Source organism: Nicotiana tabacum, chromosome 13, assembly GCF_000715075.1.
Source record: "Nicotiana tabacum cultivar K326 chromosome 13, ASM71507v2, whole genome shotgun sequence".
Lineage (NCBI taxonomy): Eukaryota > Viridiplantae > Streptophyta > Magnoliopsida > Solanales > Solanaceae > Nicotiana > Nicotiana tabacum.
The window spans coordinates 131309556-131326797 of NC_134092.1; the positions used below are offsets into that span (position 1 = coordinate 131309556).

Genomic DNA, 17242 nt, shown 5'->3' on the forward strand with positions numbered 1-17242 from the left:
GTCCACCAACCAATTATGGAGGCATAGAGCAAGAAAAGGGGAAGAGAGAAAAATCATCCGCCAGAAAGGCACCTCCTCCCACCACGATTAAATTAACTAAATCCTTTTGTCTGCTGCAGGAAAACAAATGATTGATAATGGCAGCAAGACGCAACGCCAGGGAAATCACCAAAAACCGGGGCAGAAATTTTTCTGCCAATTGTCAAAATTTTCTCGGAAGAACGAGGAAACAATTTCAATACATTTAAGTTCTAGGTCGCCCACCAGTAAAATGCGGGAATACTTTTAAGTTCTAGGTCGCCCACCAGTAAAATGCGAGAATACATTTAAGTTCTAGGTCGCCCACCAGTAAAATGCGGGAATACATTTAAGTTCTAGGTCGCCCACCAGTAAAATGCGGGAATACATTTAAGTTCTAGGTCGCCCACCAATAAAATGCGGGAATACTTTTAAGTTCTAGGTCGCCCACCAGTAAAATGCGGGAATACTTTTAAGTTCTAGGTCGCCCACCAGTAAAATGCGGGAATACATTTAAGTTCTAGGTCGCCCACCAGTAAAATGCGGGAATACTTTTAAGTTCTAGGTCGCCCACCAGTAAAATGCGGGAATACTTTTAAGTTCTAGGTCGCCCACCAGTAAAATGCGGGAATACATTTAAGTTCTAGGTCGCCCACCAGTAAAATGCGGGAATACTTTTAAGTTCTAGGTCGCCCACCAGTAAAATGCGGGAATACTTTTAAGTTCTAGGTCGCCCACCAGTAAAATGCGGGAATACATTTAAGTTCTAGGTCGCCCACCAGTAAAATGCGGGAATACATTTAAGTTCTAGGTCGCCCACCAGTAAAATGCGGGAATACATTTAAGTTCTAGGTCGCCCACCAGTAAAATGCGGGAATACATTTAAGTTCTAGGTCGCCCACCAGTAAAATGCGGGAATACTTTTAAGTTCTAGGTCGCCCACCAGTAAAATGCGGGAATACTTTTAAGTTCTAGGTCGCCCACCAGTAAAATGCGGGAATACATTTAAGTTCTAGGTCGCCCACCAGTAAAATGCGGGAATACTTTTAAGTTCTAGGTCGCCCAACAGTAAAATGCGGGAATACTTTTAAGTTCTAGGTCGCCCACCAGTAAAATGCGGGAATACATTTAAGTTCTAGGTCGCCCACCAGTAAAATGCGGGAATACATTTAAGTTCTAGGTCGCCCACCAGTAAAATGCGGGAATACATTTAAGTTCTAGGTCGCCCACCAGTAAAATGCGGGAATACATTTAAGTTCTAGGTCGCCCACCAGTAAAATACGGGAATACTTTTAAGTTCTAGGTCGCCCACCAGTAAAATGCGGGAATACTTTTAAGTTCTAGGTCGCCCACCAGTAAAATGCGGGAATACTTTTAAGTTCTAGGTCGCCCACTAGTAAAATGCGGGAATACATTTAAGTTCTAGGTCGCCCACCAGTAAAATGCGGGAATACATTTATGTTCTAGGTCGCCCACCAGTAAAATGCGGGAATACTTTTAAGTTCTAGGTCGCCCACCAGTAAAATGCGGGAATACTTTTAAGTTCTAGGTCGCCCAACAGTAAAATGCGGGAATACATTTAAGTTCTAGGTCGCCCACCAGTAAAATGCGGGAATACATTTAAGTTCTAGGTCGCCCACCAGTAAAATGCGGGAATACTTTTAAGTTCTAGGTCGCCCACCAGTAAAATGCGGGAATACATTTAAGTTCTAGGTCGCCCACCAGTAAAATGCGGGAATACATTTAAGTTCTAGGTCGCCCACCAGTAAAATGCGGGAATACATTTAAGTTCTAGGTCGCCCACCAGCAAAATGCGGGAATACTTTTAAGTTCTAGGTCGCCCACCAGTAAAATGCGGGAATACGTTAAGTTCTAGGTCGCCCACCAGTAAAATGCGGGAATACATTTAAGTTCTAGGTCGCCCACCATTAAAATGCGGGAATACTTTTCAGCTCTAGATTTTGGAATCAGTAACCCCACCTAAAGGCGGAAGGTTACAACAGAGATCCCCAAGTAGGAAACCATAAAATCCCCAGCACCAAAAAGCAGAAGGCTGCAAAGGCAAGCGCGCGATTCAAAAGGAAGAAGGAACGCGTCTCGAGGGAAGCAGTTTGGGGAACGTTATAGCATGCCCAACATAACAGTTTTGATGAAGAAAGCCATACCACTGAAGAAACCATTGAAAGGCTTAAAAAAAGAGGGCCATGTTCCCAACAGATCAAGCGAAGTGATGAAAACTGGCATTCAGAAAAGGCGAAGGACCGGTATCATCCCCCAAGCTCACAAAGTGAAGGCATCAGAGGAAAGCATTAGCCGACAAGAAAGCAAGGCAACAAGAACAAGTTGAAGATAGATGAGATCTCATGATCCATACTCTAGCTTAGCTTCTTGTTTTTCCTTTCAGAAAATGTAACAAGGAGAACGGTGAGCGGTAGCATCCTACAGCAGCATGCAACAGCGCACAGCAGCAGCTAACACTACAGTCACGCGGTAGTCCCAGCTACCAAAATTTCCCGAACTACATTGATCTGATTCCTGTTCAGCCCAGGATATGTAGGAAACCTCTGAAGCAAAGGTTCGGTCAAACCTTTTTCAAAAAATGCTTCATACGGAGTATTCGCACGGGCAAAAATCGCTCGCTTTATCTTTGCGCGAAAACCCTTCGTGTCTTCGTGCAAAGAGGGGCAGCTGTAAGCACGTGATTTTTGCTTCACGGACAATCACTCCAAAAGGAAAACAAAAATAGTGACCAGTGACCTCGCCGTACAAATTTTCAATTTTTCATGACATGTACTGCTAGTCATTTGTGGTTCGTCCCATTTTTGCATTTTTGATCTTATCAGTCAAAATACAAGGTATGTCTGTCATAGTAATCAAACCGTAATTCGGTCGTTGAAAGAAAATTCAAAAATATATATATGCATTGTTCATTCTAGGTTGTGATTTAACCTACTTAAATATTTTTATATATGTGTGATAATTGTGTTGCATTGTTGTTTGTTTTAATTTCATTTTTTTTATTTATTTCATTTTTTGTTTTAAAATTAAAAAACAAAAAAAAAGAAAAGAGTAATGAAGTGGTTTGGGCCCAAAATGAATCAGGCCCAAAACCAGGACACAAGTCCAGTCCAAACATGAGCTGCCCAGGCACGGACCCAAAACGACGCCGCATAGGGCGTCTGATCTGAGCCGTTCAACCACACCCATCCAACGGTCCACATCCGCACCCGTAACCCGACCTGTTTAGCCGGTCCAACCCAACCCCTCACTTAAATCCAAACGACCCCGTTTTAATGCTAAACGACCTCGTCTCACCCCTCACCATCAGATCCCAGCCGTTGAGATCATCTGATCTAACAGCCCGGATCCAATCCTCTACTCCGTATATAAACCTTCCCTCACACCCCACGCCCCCTATCCGAACCCCCCCTTCACTCATCTCCTTCACCAAACACTGAACCCCCGAAACCCTAGCAGCCGCCCTAGTTTCCTTTTCACCAGAACCCGGCGGCATGAACGCCGATGACCACCTCCTGAACACCCTAGGACCACCTCACTCTCCTGAACATGGATCTGTTACCCCCTAGCCTCGAATCACCTTCCTTCGTCTCGAATCTTCATTTGAAGATTCGAGTCGAACTCTGACCTATGCCAAACCTCACCATCTTCATACCAGACACTCCCCTCACCCCCCTCGTGACCAAACCAGGCTTGGTTTGGTCCGAATCTACCCACAACTCTTAGAATCTCAAATCTGAGAATCCAAAACCTAGAACATGAATAGCCTTGGAAACCGGCCAGTCTTAACGGGGTTTGAGGTCTAATAGACCTTAATCAAGGTGTTCTCGTGTGAGAACACCCTGATTAAAGTTTGTTCGGCCTCAAGGGGTCAAAGTTGAGTCAGATTTGGGTCAATTTTATTTGGACATTTTCGGTAAGTTTTTCTTTTCCTTTTTGTTTTATTCAACTGCTAATTAAGTTGTCAGCATGTTTCGTTGTGTTTGTTTGTTATTTTTGTTATTTTTCATTCGGATTTCTTCCATCTCTGTCAAAGACCTTTTATTTGGTCGTTTGATTTTCTATGTGTGTTCTGAATGTATTCTGTGATATACATGATCGTCAATTAGATTAGTCGTCAACTAAGTTAATTCATATAGGTTCCCAGTGATTGAATAAAGTTGTCTGAAGTCATTCGGGACTCTGTACGTGTTGTTTATATGAACGATTGATTGTTATGTGTTACGATTAATATAGTCGAGTCGATGTATGTCGTCAATTAGTTTCAGTCATTAATGGTAACAACTTGATTCGTGTTGTTTATTTCTGCTGTGATCGTATTTGAATCCCATTAGGAACTGAATTGTATTGCCTATTAGTTTTGTTCAATTTGAATTAAAGAACATCTAGGGGGTAGGTTATAATGGCAGTTCAGACTTTGATCTTAATTGGATAGCATGTTCTCTTGGCTTAGACTGTGGGCAGCATGTGTATAGTTAGCTTTAAGGAATTAAAATAGTTGGACAGCATGTGCTGTCAGATTATATTCCTGCTGCCCATACTTTGGCTAAATAAATAAGAGATTAGGACACTTTAACAACAAAAATAGAGAGGGGCTGTCAGGGATCTCATGGGAGTTTTGTTATTTAAAATAACTGAGTGGAAAAACAACAGAGGGGGAATTTTGAGTTGTCCAGCAGGCTGTAAAGTGCTGGGATTAGGCTATAAGAAGGGGGACCTTCCGTTAGGGAAGGGGATTTTTTTTTTGGAGCCTGAAAGAGAAGGTTTTTCTTAAAAAAAAAAACTGAAAGAAAGAAACATAAATTCTGAGAATATTGTAACCAAACACTGTCTGAAAACCACAGAAGAGTTCACATTGGTCAAGTTGTCTTGATCAAGTTCTGTTGTTTGCCCTGATTGAGCTGCTTGTGATTGTTGAACTGTTGGTGTTGCTGCATTGAGTACTTTGTTATTTCTGTTGGTTCACTACTCTTTCCTGGGATTATTTGTCTGTTGCTCGACCAATGTGTGAACTTCATCTTTGTGGTTGTTTGGTTGTTGCTGTGTTGGGCTGAATTATCTGCTGTTGTTGTGTTTGCTGTGTACTACTCAGCTGATCATTTTCCTTCTTCTTTTGTTCTTCTATACCAGGTACACAACTAATACTGTCAATGTAATCTGAAGTTGAGTATGAATACAAAGAAAAAGGTTGAAGATCGTTTAGTTTATGTATAGCCTGTACACTGAATGATCCGGGATGTATGATAGCTTGTATTTTGTTCGGATACTGGGTTAGCTTTAACACATAGCAACTGTAAATGTAGGGTAATTTGACATCCAATTGTATATGCAGGCTGGTAGATAAAAGCATGCCCAATGCAGTAGGTTGTATCTTAGATTTAGTTTAATGGTGTAGTATAATTCTGTAATGTATGTCAAGCATGAAAACCGTACACTACTAGTTAAGTTCTTTCCTTTCTGTTAACTTGCCTCATATAACTGGTAAACCATGTTTTAAGACAAAGAACACAGAGCTTGCAATCTCAACCTCATGAAGGTCGAGCCCAGGTCAAAACAGACGAAGCAGGCCCGCATCGAACAAACAGTGGCCCAGGTCTGGCCCATCCCGCATGAGCTAGATTTGGGCCCGTAATGTTCAATCAGCTGTCCGTGTGCGTAATGACGTTTACTTATTCTGTAAAAGCATTTTGAATCCTGCTATAAATAAGCCTACAAGCATGTAATTAACTAGGACTATTTCTGTTTTCTATTAGTAGAGACAAACGCGATAAGAAACGTAGTTGCTATAGGATATCCTTTTAAAATAAGGACGAGATGAGCCTCGACAAAAAAATAAAGAAAAATGCACAAATTGCGGGGCCCTCGTTAAATGTATATATTGAAGCATTCAGTCCCCAAGGTGGGTCGTTTAGCAAATCTCACGACCCTCCCGGAATAATAACGCGATAGCCTCTTTAAGCGCGTATTTAATAATTTTACCTTCTTAAATTCGGGTGCGCATTTATGTGACCCAAATCCAAATCTCGACGGATTCGAGATGTGTTTCTAATCACGAGTACATTGATTGTGACATGGTTCGAGATGCATGTCCATGATATCGCAAGTTCCTTTTTAAAAGTAAGAATGAGACGAGCCTCGACAAACAAAAAATGTACAAAGCTGCGGGGCCCTCTAAATGTATGTATATATTAAAGTGTTTAGAATTCGGGATGTGCCGTTTAACGGATCTTTACGACCTTCCCCAAAATAACAAGACGCTAGTTGCTTTAGGCGCGCCTTTAACAATTTATTTTCCTTAATTCGGGTGCACATTTATGTGACCCAAATCCAAATCTCAACCGAGTCGAGATATATCGATAACTACGGGTGCATTGATGTAACGTGGTTCGAGATATGTTTTCACGACGTTGCAATTCTCGTAAAATAATAATAATGACAAAAGCGGTTAAAAGTTAAATTTTGCACATAGGTTCAACATGTATTAAATCAGATAATCAAGCCAAATATAACAGTTGAGCGACCGTGCTAGAACCACGGAACTCGGGAATGCGTAACACCTTCTCCCGGGTTAACAGAATTCCTTATCCGGATTTCTGGTACGCAGACTGTAATATGAAGTCATTCTTTTCCTCGATTCGGGATTAAAATTGGTGACTTGGGACACCCTAAATCTCCCAAGTGGCGACTCTGAAATAAATAAACCAATCCCGTTTTGATTGTCCTTTAATTGAAAAAAACTCCCTTGCACCCTCGCGGGTGCGGAAAAAGGAGGTGTGACAATGGGAAGCGGATGATTCTGGATAGACTTTGCTCTAAGAAAGTGCTAATTGTGCTTGATGATATAGATCATAAAGATCATTTAGAGTATTTAGCAGGTGATATTGGTTGGTTTGGTAATGGAAGTAGGGTTATTGTAACAACTAGAGACAATTATTTGATAGGGAAGAATGATGTCATTTATACAGTGACTGGACTAGCTGACCGTGAAGCTATGCAGTTGTTCAGTCAACATGCTTTCAGAAAAGAAGATCCAGATGAGTGTTTTAAGGAGCTCTCATTGGAGGTAGTAAATTATGCAAAAGGCCTTCCTTTAGCCCTCAAAGTGTGGGGTTCTTTACTGCATAACTTAGGCTTAACTGAATGGAAAAGTGCTATAGAGCACATGAAAATTAATTCTAATTCGGAAATTGTTGAAAAGCTCAAAGTCAGTTATGATGGATTGGAGCCCATCCAACAAGAGATGTTTCTAGATATAGCATGCTTCTTGCGAGGGGAAGAAAAAAATTACTTCATGTATGTTCTTGAGAGTTGTCATTCTGGAGTTGAATATGGATTGCGTGTCTTAATTAACAAATCTCTTGTGTCTATCTTTGAAAATGAGATTCAAATGCATGACTTTATACAGGATATGGGTAAATATATAGTGAATTTTAAAAAAGATCCTGGAGATCGTAGCAGGCTATGGCTCGCCGAGGAAGTCGAAGAAGTGATGAGCAACAATGCAGTAAGTAGCCTAAGCAATGCAATAATATTTAATTTCTAATGTTTATATTCCAAAGACACATAGGACAACAATTCCAATTATTTGTTCATCTTGCTTTTTACTCTTGCAGGTACGTCTTTTTAGTTGTTTACTTTAATTAGTAGGAAAAGCAAAAGTAATATTAATTGCCTAATTAGTAAAAAAAAACATTAATTACCTAATTTGTTAAGTAGCTTCTTTAATTTACGTTGCCTAATTCGTTTTTCTTATATTTTTTTAAATTGATTAGTCTAGCTAGTAGCCACTTAATATGTTTGATCCAATTTCATTTTTGGACTAAGTTGAAAATTTTATGATATTTTATTACATAATAACTCAATCAGAGATTCTCTTTACCATTATTTATTTTATTATTTTAAAAAGTCACTACAATTTATTGGTATTGTTTCAATTGCAATTTCGTTCTATCGCAACATGAAAAGCTTATAAACTTGACTCTAATGAACTTCTAAGAAAAATGTAATATTAGAAAATTGAACTATAGAATTAATTGCAAAAAGTATTTCTCTGAAGTAACATTAGTATTTCCTAATGATCTTCTTACCAGGGGACCATGGCAGTGGAAGCAATTTGGGTTTATAGTAATTCTAGCCTACACTTTAGCAATGAGACCATGAAAAATATGAAAAGGCTTAGGATATTATGCATAAAGAGTTGGGATGATGGTTCCAATTTTAGCTATCATGGCTCCATTGAGTATCTACCCAACAACTTGCGTTGGTTTGCCTTGGATGACTATCCTTGTGAGTCATTACCATCTACATTTGATCCCAAAATGCTTGTTCACCTTGATCTCAAGCGTAGTTCGATGCATTATTTATGGATGGAAACAAAGGTACAATAGTTGAGTTCTATTTTTCTTTTATTTTTCTCTCTAATTATCTTTGTCCTTTAATTTAATGATAAGGAACAAATATTATTGATATTGTCACGTATTATTTGAGGTACTTTTTATTTTTGCTAGAATTACAATGCATGTCTTTAAATGAACAAAAGTTATTAATTCCATAAGCTCAAGTTAATGTATTTCCATCTCAAAAAATTATTGTAATTTATATTATTTGGGGTTGTTCCAAGTATTAGTGTCTTTTTTTTTCCCAAGCCTTCACATCATCATTTTAACTCATTCAGTTATTTCTCATAGTAAGATTAGATTCATATGAATCTCATCCTAGGGTTGTACACAGTGGGACGGAAGGAATACTTATTAGTAAAACAAAAGGAATGTATTGTGTATAACTATTTTCTTGAATGACATTTGGATCTGTCTTTTTGTTTTAATCTTGAAGAGGTTCACCATTCCTTGGGATGTTGCAGCAAACTCATTCAATTAGATTTGAGTGGGTGTAAAAGCCTTAAGAGTTTTCCATGTGTGAACGTGGAATCTCTTAAATGTCTGGATTTAATATATTGCTCTAGTTTAGAGAAATTTCCAGAAATCCACGGGAGAATGAAGCCGGAGATACTGATTCTCATGCAAGGCTCTGGGATAAGGGAACTACCATCCTCATATTTTCAGTACCAAACTCATATTACCGACCTACATTTGAGCTTTATGAAAACCCTTGTTGCTCTTCCAAGTAGCATCTGTAGGTTGAAAAGTTTGGTTAGTCTAAATGTGAGGGGTTGCCAAAAACTGGAAAACTTGTCAGAAGAGATAGGGGATTTAGACAACTTGGAGGAGTTTGATGCCAGTGATACTCTAATTTCACGACTTCCGTCTACCATTGTACGCTTGAACAAACTTAAAGTCTTGAAGTTAGCTGGATGCTTCGAATACAATAGAGTGCACTTTGAGTTCCTTCTGGCTGAAGGATTACGGTCATTGGAACATCTGGATCTCAGTCGCTGCAACTTAACAGATGGAGAACTTCCTGAAGATATTGGATCCTTATCCTCTTTGAAAAAGTGGGATCTTAGTAGAAATGACCTTGTAGCTCTTCCAAGCAGCATCTGTAAGTTGAAAAGTTTGGTTGTTTTAGATGTGTCAGAGTGCTCAAAACTGGAAAGCTTGCCAGAAGAGATAGGGGATTTAGACAACTTGGAGGAGCTTAATGCCAGTAATACTCTAATTTCACGGCCTCCGTCTTCCATCGTACGCTTGAACAAACTTAAAATCTTGAAGTTTGGAGGCTTCAAAAATAGAGCGCACTTTGAATTCCCTCCTGTTGCTGAAGGATTACGGTCATTGGAACATCTGGATCTCAGTAACTGCAATCTAATAGATGGAGGACTTCCGGAAGATATTGGATCCTTATCATCTTTGAAAAAGTTGAAGCTCAGTGTAAATAATTTTGAGCATTTGCCTCGAAGCATAGCCCAACTTGTTGCTCTTCGATCCTTAGACTTATCATATTGCGAGAGGCTTACACAGCTACCAGAATTTCCCCCTGAATTAAATGAATTGCATGTAGATTGTCATATGGCTCTGAAATTTATCAATGATTTAGTAACAAAGAGAAAGAAACTACAGAGGGTGATATTCCCTGATGATGAGGATGATGAGGATAATGCACACGTTGATACTATATATAATTTGTTTGCACATGCCCTGTTTCAGAAAATCTCTTCCTTGAGGCATGACATCTCTGCTTCAGATTTCTTGTCCGAAAAGTGTTTACCATTTGGCATTACTGGGAGAAGATCCCAAGTTGGTTCCACCATCAGGGAACGGATAGTAGTGCATCAGTCAATTTACCTGAAAATTGGTATATACCTGATAAATTCTTGGGATTTGCTGTATGTTACAATGGCAGCTTAATTGACACCACAGCTCAATTGATCCCCGTATGTGATGATAGGATGTCGTGCATGACCCAGAAACTTACTTTATCAGAAGGTGATACAGAATCATCCGATGATTCAGAAGGTGATACACCAATTCATTTTTTGTTGGTACCTCTTGCTGTCTTATGGGATACATCTAAGGCAAATGGAAAAACACCAAATGACTATGGAATTATTAGGCTATCTTTTTCTGGAGAAATGAAGGAGTACGGACTTCGTTTGTTGTATAAAGAAGAAGCTGAGGATGAACCAACAGAACATTCCAACCATGACTCCGTGACCGATGAATCCAGTTGTTGTTGCTGTCGCATACTGTAATAACATTAGAAACAAAGGTCACATTCTAATGAAAGTAAGTTGCAAGTTTGGAAGCCCTTTGATCTAAAGCCGGTAGCATTGCCTATGAAGAGCATATGTTTCCTTGGTTTGTAGCAGAACAAGTAGACTCTTGGCCTGAGAAAGAGATTCGCGAGAGAAATTACTTGGGTATGCAATAATCCATTCTTTTTAAATCTACATATATCTATACCATATACTGGTCTTATTAGTAAAGATGACGTGACTCCTCTCTTAGACCAGAATAGTAGTATTGTGAAATGAAATCACATCTTCGCGTTTGCTGACAGGTAAAAACCAATTGCAGATGAATGTTCGCGAAGCAAGAAAGCTGTGCCAAAATGGATGGATGAAAGAAGCCTTGGAACTGTTCTTCCTTTGGGATGTAGAGCTCAACTAGTCTTGTATACTCTTCATCAGAAACTGATGTTCACCTTTTCATTTGTATACTCTCTAACTTTAGCAATACACTTTTGTGTGGAGGTTCAGTTTAGTATAGAGGGACTAAAACAGCATCATAAATATTGTGTTTTCTTTTTTCATTAAATGTTCCTGAAAAGGAAAAATCTGTTTTATTTGGAACTTCAATCGAAGAAGTACATAAGAGTTATTTTTCCATTTGCAATGTTATCTAAATATGCATAGGGAAAACAGTTCCAGGTGTTTGCATTTCATCAGTTAGTTTTTGTGGGGTTCGGTAGGGCGACTCTTTGACACATAATAGTTGCAACAAAACTCAGACTGCTTCGAGTTTTGACTGACAAGTGCAGATGAAAAGCTTTTTGAAAAAGCATGTGTACATGTAAAAGAAAACTCAGGTCGCGGCCAAAATACATAGAGAAAGGAGACTTTTTTCAAAGTGGTTAAGGTAGCTCAATTAGACTAAAAATCATTGCGTGGTTTGAATTCACAACAAAGAAAGAGAATGCGAGGTAGAGGAATTTGTCAACTCGTCAAGTTTACGACCTAAAAGGCCATTTTATCGTCTACACAATTGATCAAAGGCGCTTTGTGATTTCCTTGACTTACCTTTAAAATTATGTCATTAGGCAACTTTTAAACATGTATGAAGAAGAGTTCGGGCTACCAAGTAATGGCGCTATTACATTACCCTGTGATTCGGTTTTCATGGACTACATCATTTCACTGATCAAGAAATGCGTAGCTGCCGGAGATCTTCGAGTGTTTTGAGAGAAAAGGGCCCACAAAGCAATGCTCCTATCGATTCATTCATGTTGCTGTACTTCATCTTCTAATTTGCACAAAGAAAGTGGAAATCAGTAACTTCTTGTTTATTTAGTTATGTCTCATTGTCCAACCCATTTTTTAGTGGATAATATTAGTGGTTAATTATTTTCTTTTAACCATTTTGCCACCCTTAGTCTCAGATAATAATTTGCAAAAGGTATTAAACTTATCATTTTTTATGCATTTGATTTCCAATATCCACTGATATATCCAATTAACGATCAATTCCCTCTATCCCCTTCGCCAAAAACTCTAATGTAATATGGCTTCCACTTTTTTAGTCAGAATGATTCATATATTTGTAAGTTTTGATCAACCAAGTTATCGCCCGGGATAAGATAGTAAAGTCATTCCATGATGATAATGTTAAGAACTTCTTAGTTTCAAAATTGAAAATTGAAAGCTCCATTTCATTTGTTGTGACACATTCTTTTAGTTTCCTACTTTACAATCTATTTTGAGCTATCATTTACAAAACACTATGCCATGACTCAACAAACAAGAAGCTGCTGATTTTCACTTTCTTGGTGCAAAGAATAAGCTGAACAGAAACATGAAGGAATTGAGAGGAGCAATGCTTTGTGAAGATCTCCAGCGGCCACACCTTTCTTGATTAGTGAAATGATGTAATCCATGAACGCTGAATCACAGGGTAATTTAATAGGGCCTCCACTCGGTATCCCAAACTCCTCTTCAGACATGTTGAAGAGTTGCCTAACGACCTCATTTTCAAGGTATGTCAAGGGAATGAGAAATCGCCTTTGATCAATTGTATAGAGTACAAAATGACCCTTTTCAACTATATAGGATGAAGATGTACTACAACTGTCTGAATCACTACCATTTCTTGGAAATGAAATCCTCTTAAAGCTGCATGGCTGCAAACTTCTGCCATCTCCTAGCCATTTTGATGAGTTTCTTGGCACTGATCATTGTCTTTTTTTGTTTTTTGTTTTTTGGGAAGATTGAAACAAGAAAGTAAACAAGAAATTTAGAGACTTTTTGAGGGTTGAATTGTTAATGCTTGTCCTGAATTGGTAATGAAAAGGTTCATGAAAGGGGGATTATTTATACAAGAAACTGGAGACGACTAATCTTTAGTTGGAGCTGAAGTTTTTGTTACTAACAAAAGGCAAAGCCATGTGCTGATGCATGTTGGTCATGTTGATATGGGGCCTTAAATTTGTGGATGAAGCTAGTTTGAAAGGATGGAAAATAATACTAAAGTTTCTTCATTTCTTCACTTTGGTTGACAACAGATTGGGCCTATTAGGTATGATATCAGCTCATACTTAAATAATTTGAAGCCATTAAATGAAGAATAGCTTTTAGAAGGCAAAACCATGTGCTACTCCTTTCTTTGTCATGTCGATAAGGGATCTTTAAATTGTCATCTTGTCTTGTCCTATTCTGCTTTAGTTATAACAAAATTTTTGGGCTTGAGTAATACTGTTGACAGATTTTACTCAAAAGATACATTAACAATAAGAAAACTGAACCATTTTTTGGTTAATAGTATCAAAACAAACTAAGCGATTCAGCAACCAAAGAAATTGGTCGTTGCAGTCAATTCAGAAGTCTTTTTTCTTTGCTTTTTTTCTTTCTTCTTTTTGGTGGAAGACTGTACATGGTAGAAGGACGAAAAGATCATTTTTCACAAAATAGTGTAGGTTATGTGTGAGAAAATGAAGGATATTGATAAATAAAAAGATCATTTATCACAGTTTTCGTCGAGAAACAAAAACTGTGATATTAACCAGTGCAAAATACAGCTTAAAGTCTTCTATTTGAACTATTATGCTTCTATTGGGTTAATGCAGCTTTTGACATAATTTTCTTATGAATTAGGACTAGAAATTTGGATATTCTACATATTTAGAACCCTATTTTGGTAATTTTTGCAGGATCTCGAGGCTATTTTGTGCTTACTGATTGGTCTGTGAATACTTTTGAGGCCAATCAAAAATTGACAACATAAAATATGATCACACTTCTATGTTATCCATTGAATTCACAGGACCCCTAGAAAGCAACTGAAAGAAATCGGATATAATCACAAAGTTAAAGAGTGTTGACAAGAATATGGAGTTTCGATGAATAATAAGATGTTGAATATTCTGTACACTTGTTGAATATCATGTATTCATTACAAAACATTAAGGTCAACAAACTAGTAATTCTGTGTTTCTTAGCTCATGAAGGTATAAAGCTGATGAGCATCGACTGGAAGCTACTGATACAAGCAACGCATTCTGAAGATCTACAGCTACACCTCTTTCGATGAGTGATATGACGTAGTTCATGAATATGGAATCACACGGTAATGTAATAGGTCCATCACTCGGAAGTCCAAACTCTTCTTCAGACATGTGCAATAGTTGTCCGATTATCTCATGTTGTAGATAAGCCAAAGGAACCACAAATCGCTTTTGATCAGTTGTATACACCACAAAATGCCCTTTGCCAACTATAGAATAAGATGTACTACAACACTCTGCGTCATGGTTATTGGATCTTGGAAATGAAATTCTCTTCCTTTGGTTGACCGCAAACTTCTGCCATTTCCTTGCTATCTTGATGATTTTGTTAGCACTGATCATGTTTATTTCTTCGGTTTATAGGAAAGAAAATATTGTTTGAGTTTTTAGAAGGTTTGATTGAGTTCTATCTGCTTGATGATCAAAATGTTTTATGGAAGCAATTTATTTATAGCTGAGGCTAGAGTTATGACTTTGAAAATTGTAGCTCTAGTTGTCAACCTGAGTCAGGTATTGAAGGCAAAATCATGTGCTGATGTTTAATATGGGACCTTAGAAATTGTGGGAATGGCTGGTTGTCATGTTTTAAGTAAAGAGGTTGATGCATTTATTGAATTATTTGTCACTATATCTTTAAACCAAGTGGTCCAAGACTAGGTCATCAACTTCATCCATTCTTCTGGATTTTATAAGAAACAGTAGGGCCTAATGTTGTTGTTCAACAAAATTTATGGTCTGAATACTTTGACATTAACAGAATAAGCAAAACCATGTAAAACTTCATGTGCTGTTGTCTCAAATTTATATGCTAATACACAAAGCGTTTGAGCAGAACACAAATATCTTAGACATTCAAACTTTTATTTCCTGTGCAATTCTCAAAATTGTTGTTCTTTCTTTTCCTTCATCATTTAGAATTACTAAATATCATTAGTGGCAATGGGTATCAAAGTGATTCCATTTATTCAGGCTAATCGGATCCTAAGGAGGTCTTCGACATGTGGAGGTGTTCCAAAAGGACATTGTGCAGTATATGTAGGAGAGAGCCGGAAGAAACTATTCATCGTGCCAATATCATACTTGAACCAGCCTTTATTTCAAGACTTGTTAGCTCAAGCTGAAGAAGAGTTTGACTTTGATCATCCGATGGGCGGTCTCACAATACCTTGCAATGAGGATGTGTTCGTTGATCTCACTTCCCGCTTGAGGATATTATGAATAGGACCATGAAAGAGTAGATTGTAGAGATCTAGAAGTCATTTTCATTGTATAGAGCATTCCCAATGTAAATTAGTCCCAAAACAAAAGTGGAATTTGCACCTTCTTCTCAATCTAGACTTATAAAGTATGAAATTTTAACAGCAAACAACGCTTGAAAGAGGAACACACCATAATTTCACCTCATTTAAACTCTTTATGATTAATTTTCATGTCATTTAGACTTAAAAACTAACTCAGATTTATAATTAATTTACATCAATACAAAACAAATCTAACACTCATAATTTAAAATTAACGTGCGACAAAAAAATCAAATTTGTAGGATGAGACTTATAAACCTCAGTCGATGCGATTTGTAAATCGCATTTATCGAATGCGACTTATAAATCGCATTTCTAAACTACAACTTATAAATCGTATTTAGTTTGCATAATTTTTTTACAAAAGGAGGAGTGTTCAATCATTTTTGTTATTTTACGAAGATTTAAATAGTAGTAAGTGTTTTATTATGCTCTGTTTGGTTGCACGTTTAGAAAATTTCCTGCCGTTAAACTCAGGTTTAGATACTTTTCTTTGATTTATGAGTTCTTTTTTTTTTTTGGGTTATTTTTAAGTGTTATGTCTCCTGTCTTAGTGTTATTTTACAATGCAATATGTAAAGTTTCCCTACTTTTTCGGGAGTTATGCCCTAAAAATAGGAAGAATGAAGAAGAAAATATATGTCCACTAATTGGATTTCATCAACTTAAAATTTAACTACTATTTCCAATGCAACAGAAAATTGCCTACATATTATTTTAAGATTTAAGTAGTGTAATGTAATATGTTAAAGCAATTTACTTATCATTTATTCTAGATTATCAATCAATGTTATTAAATAGAGTTATCTGCAACTACCTTTTAAGTTTTAAATTTTTAGTGCATAGAATTTAAACTCATAATTTGGGACTATTTCAAGATAATAAATGCTATAGATCTGGTTAATTTCAAGATGAAGCTCTATTCACTTTGTAATAAATACAAGCTTTCAGTTGCCTATTTTTCAACTGCTATACAATCTATTTTGAGCTACATTTACAAAACATGATGTCATAACTCAATAAACAAGAAGTTGCTTGTTTCTACTTTCTTGGTGCAGATAAGAGGTTGAATAACAGCATGAAGTAATTCAAAGGAGCAATGCTTTGTGAAGATCTGCAGCAGCTACACCTTTCTTGATTAGTGAAACGATGTAGTCCATGAAGTCTGAGTCACAGGGTAATGTAATAGGGCCGCCACTCGGTAGCCCAAACTCTTCTTCGGACATGTTTAAAAGTTGCCTAATAACCTCATTTTCAAGATAAGCCAATGGAATTACGTAGCGCCTTTGATCAATTGTATAGACTAGAAAATGACTTTTCCCGGCTATAGAAGATGAAGATGTACTACAACTACTGTCTGTATCACTACCATTTCTTGGAAATACAATCCTCTTCCTCTGCTTGGCCGCAAACTTTTGCCATCTCCTGGCCATCTTAATGAGTTTCTTAGCACTGATCATCGTCATTGCTTTTGAAGGTAGGAAAAAAGAAAGTAATGTAGAAATTTAGAGTCTTTTGATAGCTGAACGAATAATGCTCTTCTTTATTGATGAAAAGGCTCATCGAAAACGAAATATATATATATATATATATATATAAGAAGAAGCTGTAGACAGGCTTTGAGTTGGAGCTGAAGTTTTGCTACTAACAACCAAAGGCAAAGCCATGTGCTGATGCCTGTTGGTCATGTATATATATATGGGGCCTTAAATTGGTAAAACATTCCTCTCTTC

At 37.5% G+C, this 17242-nt stretch overlaps 4 protein-coding genes and 1 pseudogene across 4 annotated transcripts in view; 3 read left to right on the forward strand and 2 right to left on the reverse strand.

The window, feature by feature from the left end:
- LOC142167945 (TMV resistance protein N-like) overlaps nt 1-8998 on the forward strand; it is a 26945-nt gene extending 17947 nt beyond the window's left edge. Inside the window, exons 3-5 of the mRNA XM_075228543.1 lie at nt 6808-7540; nt 8127-8414; nt 8869-8998. Of these exons, the coding sequence (XP_075084644.1) occupies nt 6808-7540; nt 8127-8414; nt 8869-8913 (1066 nt within the window). The 3' untranslated portion in view covers nt 8914-8998. The remainder of the gene's footprint in view (nt 1-6807; nt 7541-8126; nt 8415-8868) is intronic.
- On the forward strand, nt 8837-11298 carry LOC107810687 (TMV resistance protein N-like; annotated as a pseudogene).
- A 2637-nt stretch (nt 11299-13935) lies between these two features.
- Nucleotides 13936-14550, reverse strand: LOC107810690 (auxin-responsive protein SAUR68-like). Its single transcript, XM_016635493.1, has 2 exons — nt 14122-14550; nt 13936-13983 (listed from the first exon to the last, which is right to left on the reverse strand). The coding sequence occupies exons 1-2, from the start codon at nt 14548-14550 to the stop codon at nt 13936-13938; spliced, it is 477 nt and encodes a 158-aa protein (XP_016490979.1).
- Nucleotides 14551-15147: 597 nt separating this feature from the next.
- LOC142168360 (auxin-responsive protein SAUR21-like) lies at nt 15148-15426 on the forward strand. Its single transcript, XM_075229039.1, has one exon. The coding sequence runs from the start codon at nt 15148-15150 to the stop codon at nt 15424-15426; it is 279 nt and encodes a 92-aa protein (XP_075085140.1).
- Nucleotides 15427-16597: 1171 nt separating this feature from the next.
- LOC107810689 (auxin-responsive protein SAUR68-like) lies at nt 16598-16975 on the reverse strand. Its single transcript, XM_016635492.2, has one exon. The coding sequence runs from the start codon at nt 16973-16975 to the stop codon at nt 16598-16600; it is 378 nt and encodes a 125-aa protein (XP_016490978.2).
- Between the last annotated feature and the right edge of the window lie 267 nt (nt 16976-17242).

Excerpts from the sequence above, each read along its gene's own strand:
- LOC142168360 (XM_075229039.1), top strand. The coding sequence starts at position 15,148 with ATGGGTATCAAAGTGATTCCATTTATTCAGGCTAATCGGATCCTAAGG.
- LOC107810689 (XM_016635492.2), bottom strand. The coding sequence starts at position 16,975 with ATGACGATGATCAGTGCTAAGAAACTCATTAAGATGGCCAGGAGATGG.
- LOC107810690 (XM_016635493.1), bottom strand. The coding sequence starts at position 14,550 with ATGATCAGTGCTAACAAAATCATCAAGATAGCAAGGAAATGGCAGAAG. Across the intron at positions 13,984-14,121 it reads TAAGAAACACAGAATTACTA|TTGCTTTCTAGGGGTCCTGT; the intron begins GTTTGTTGACCT and ends GATTTCTTTCAG.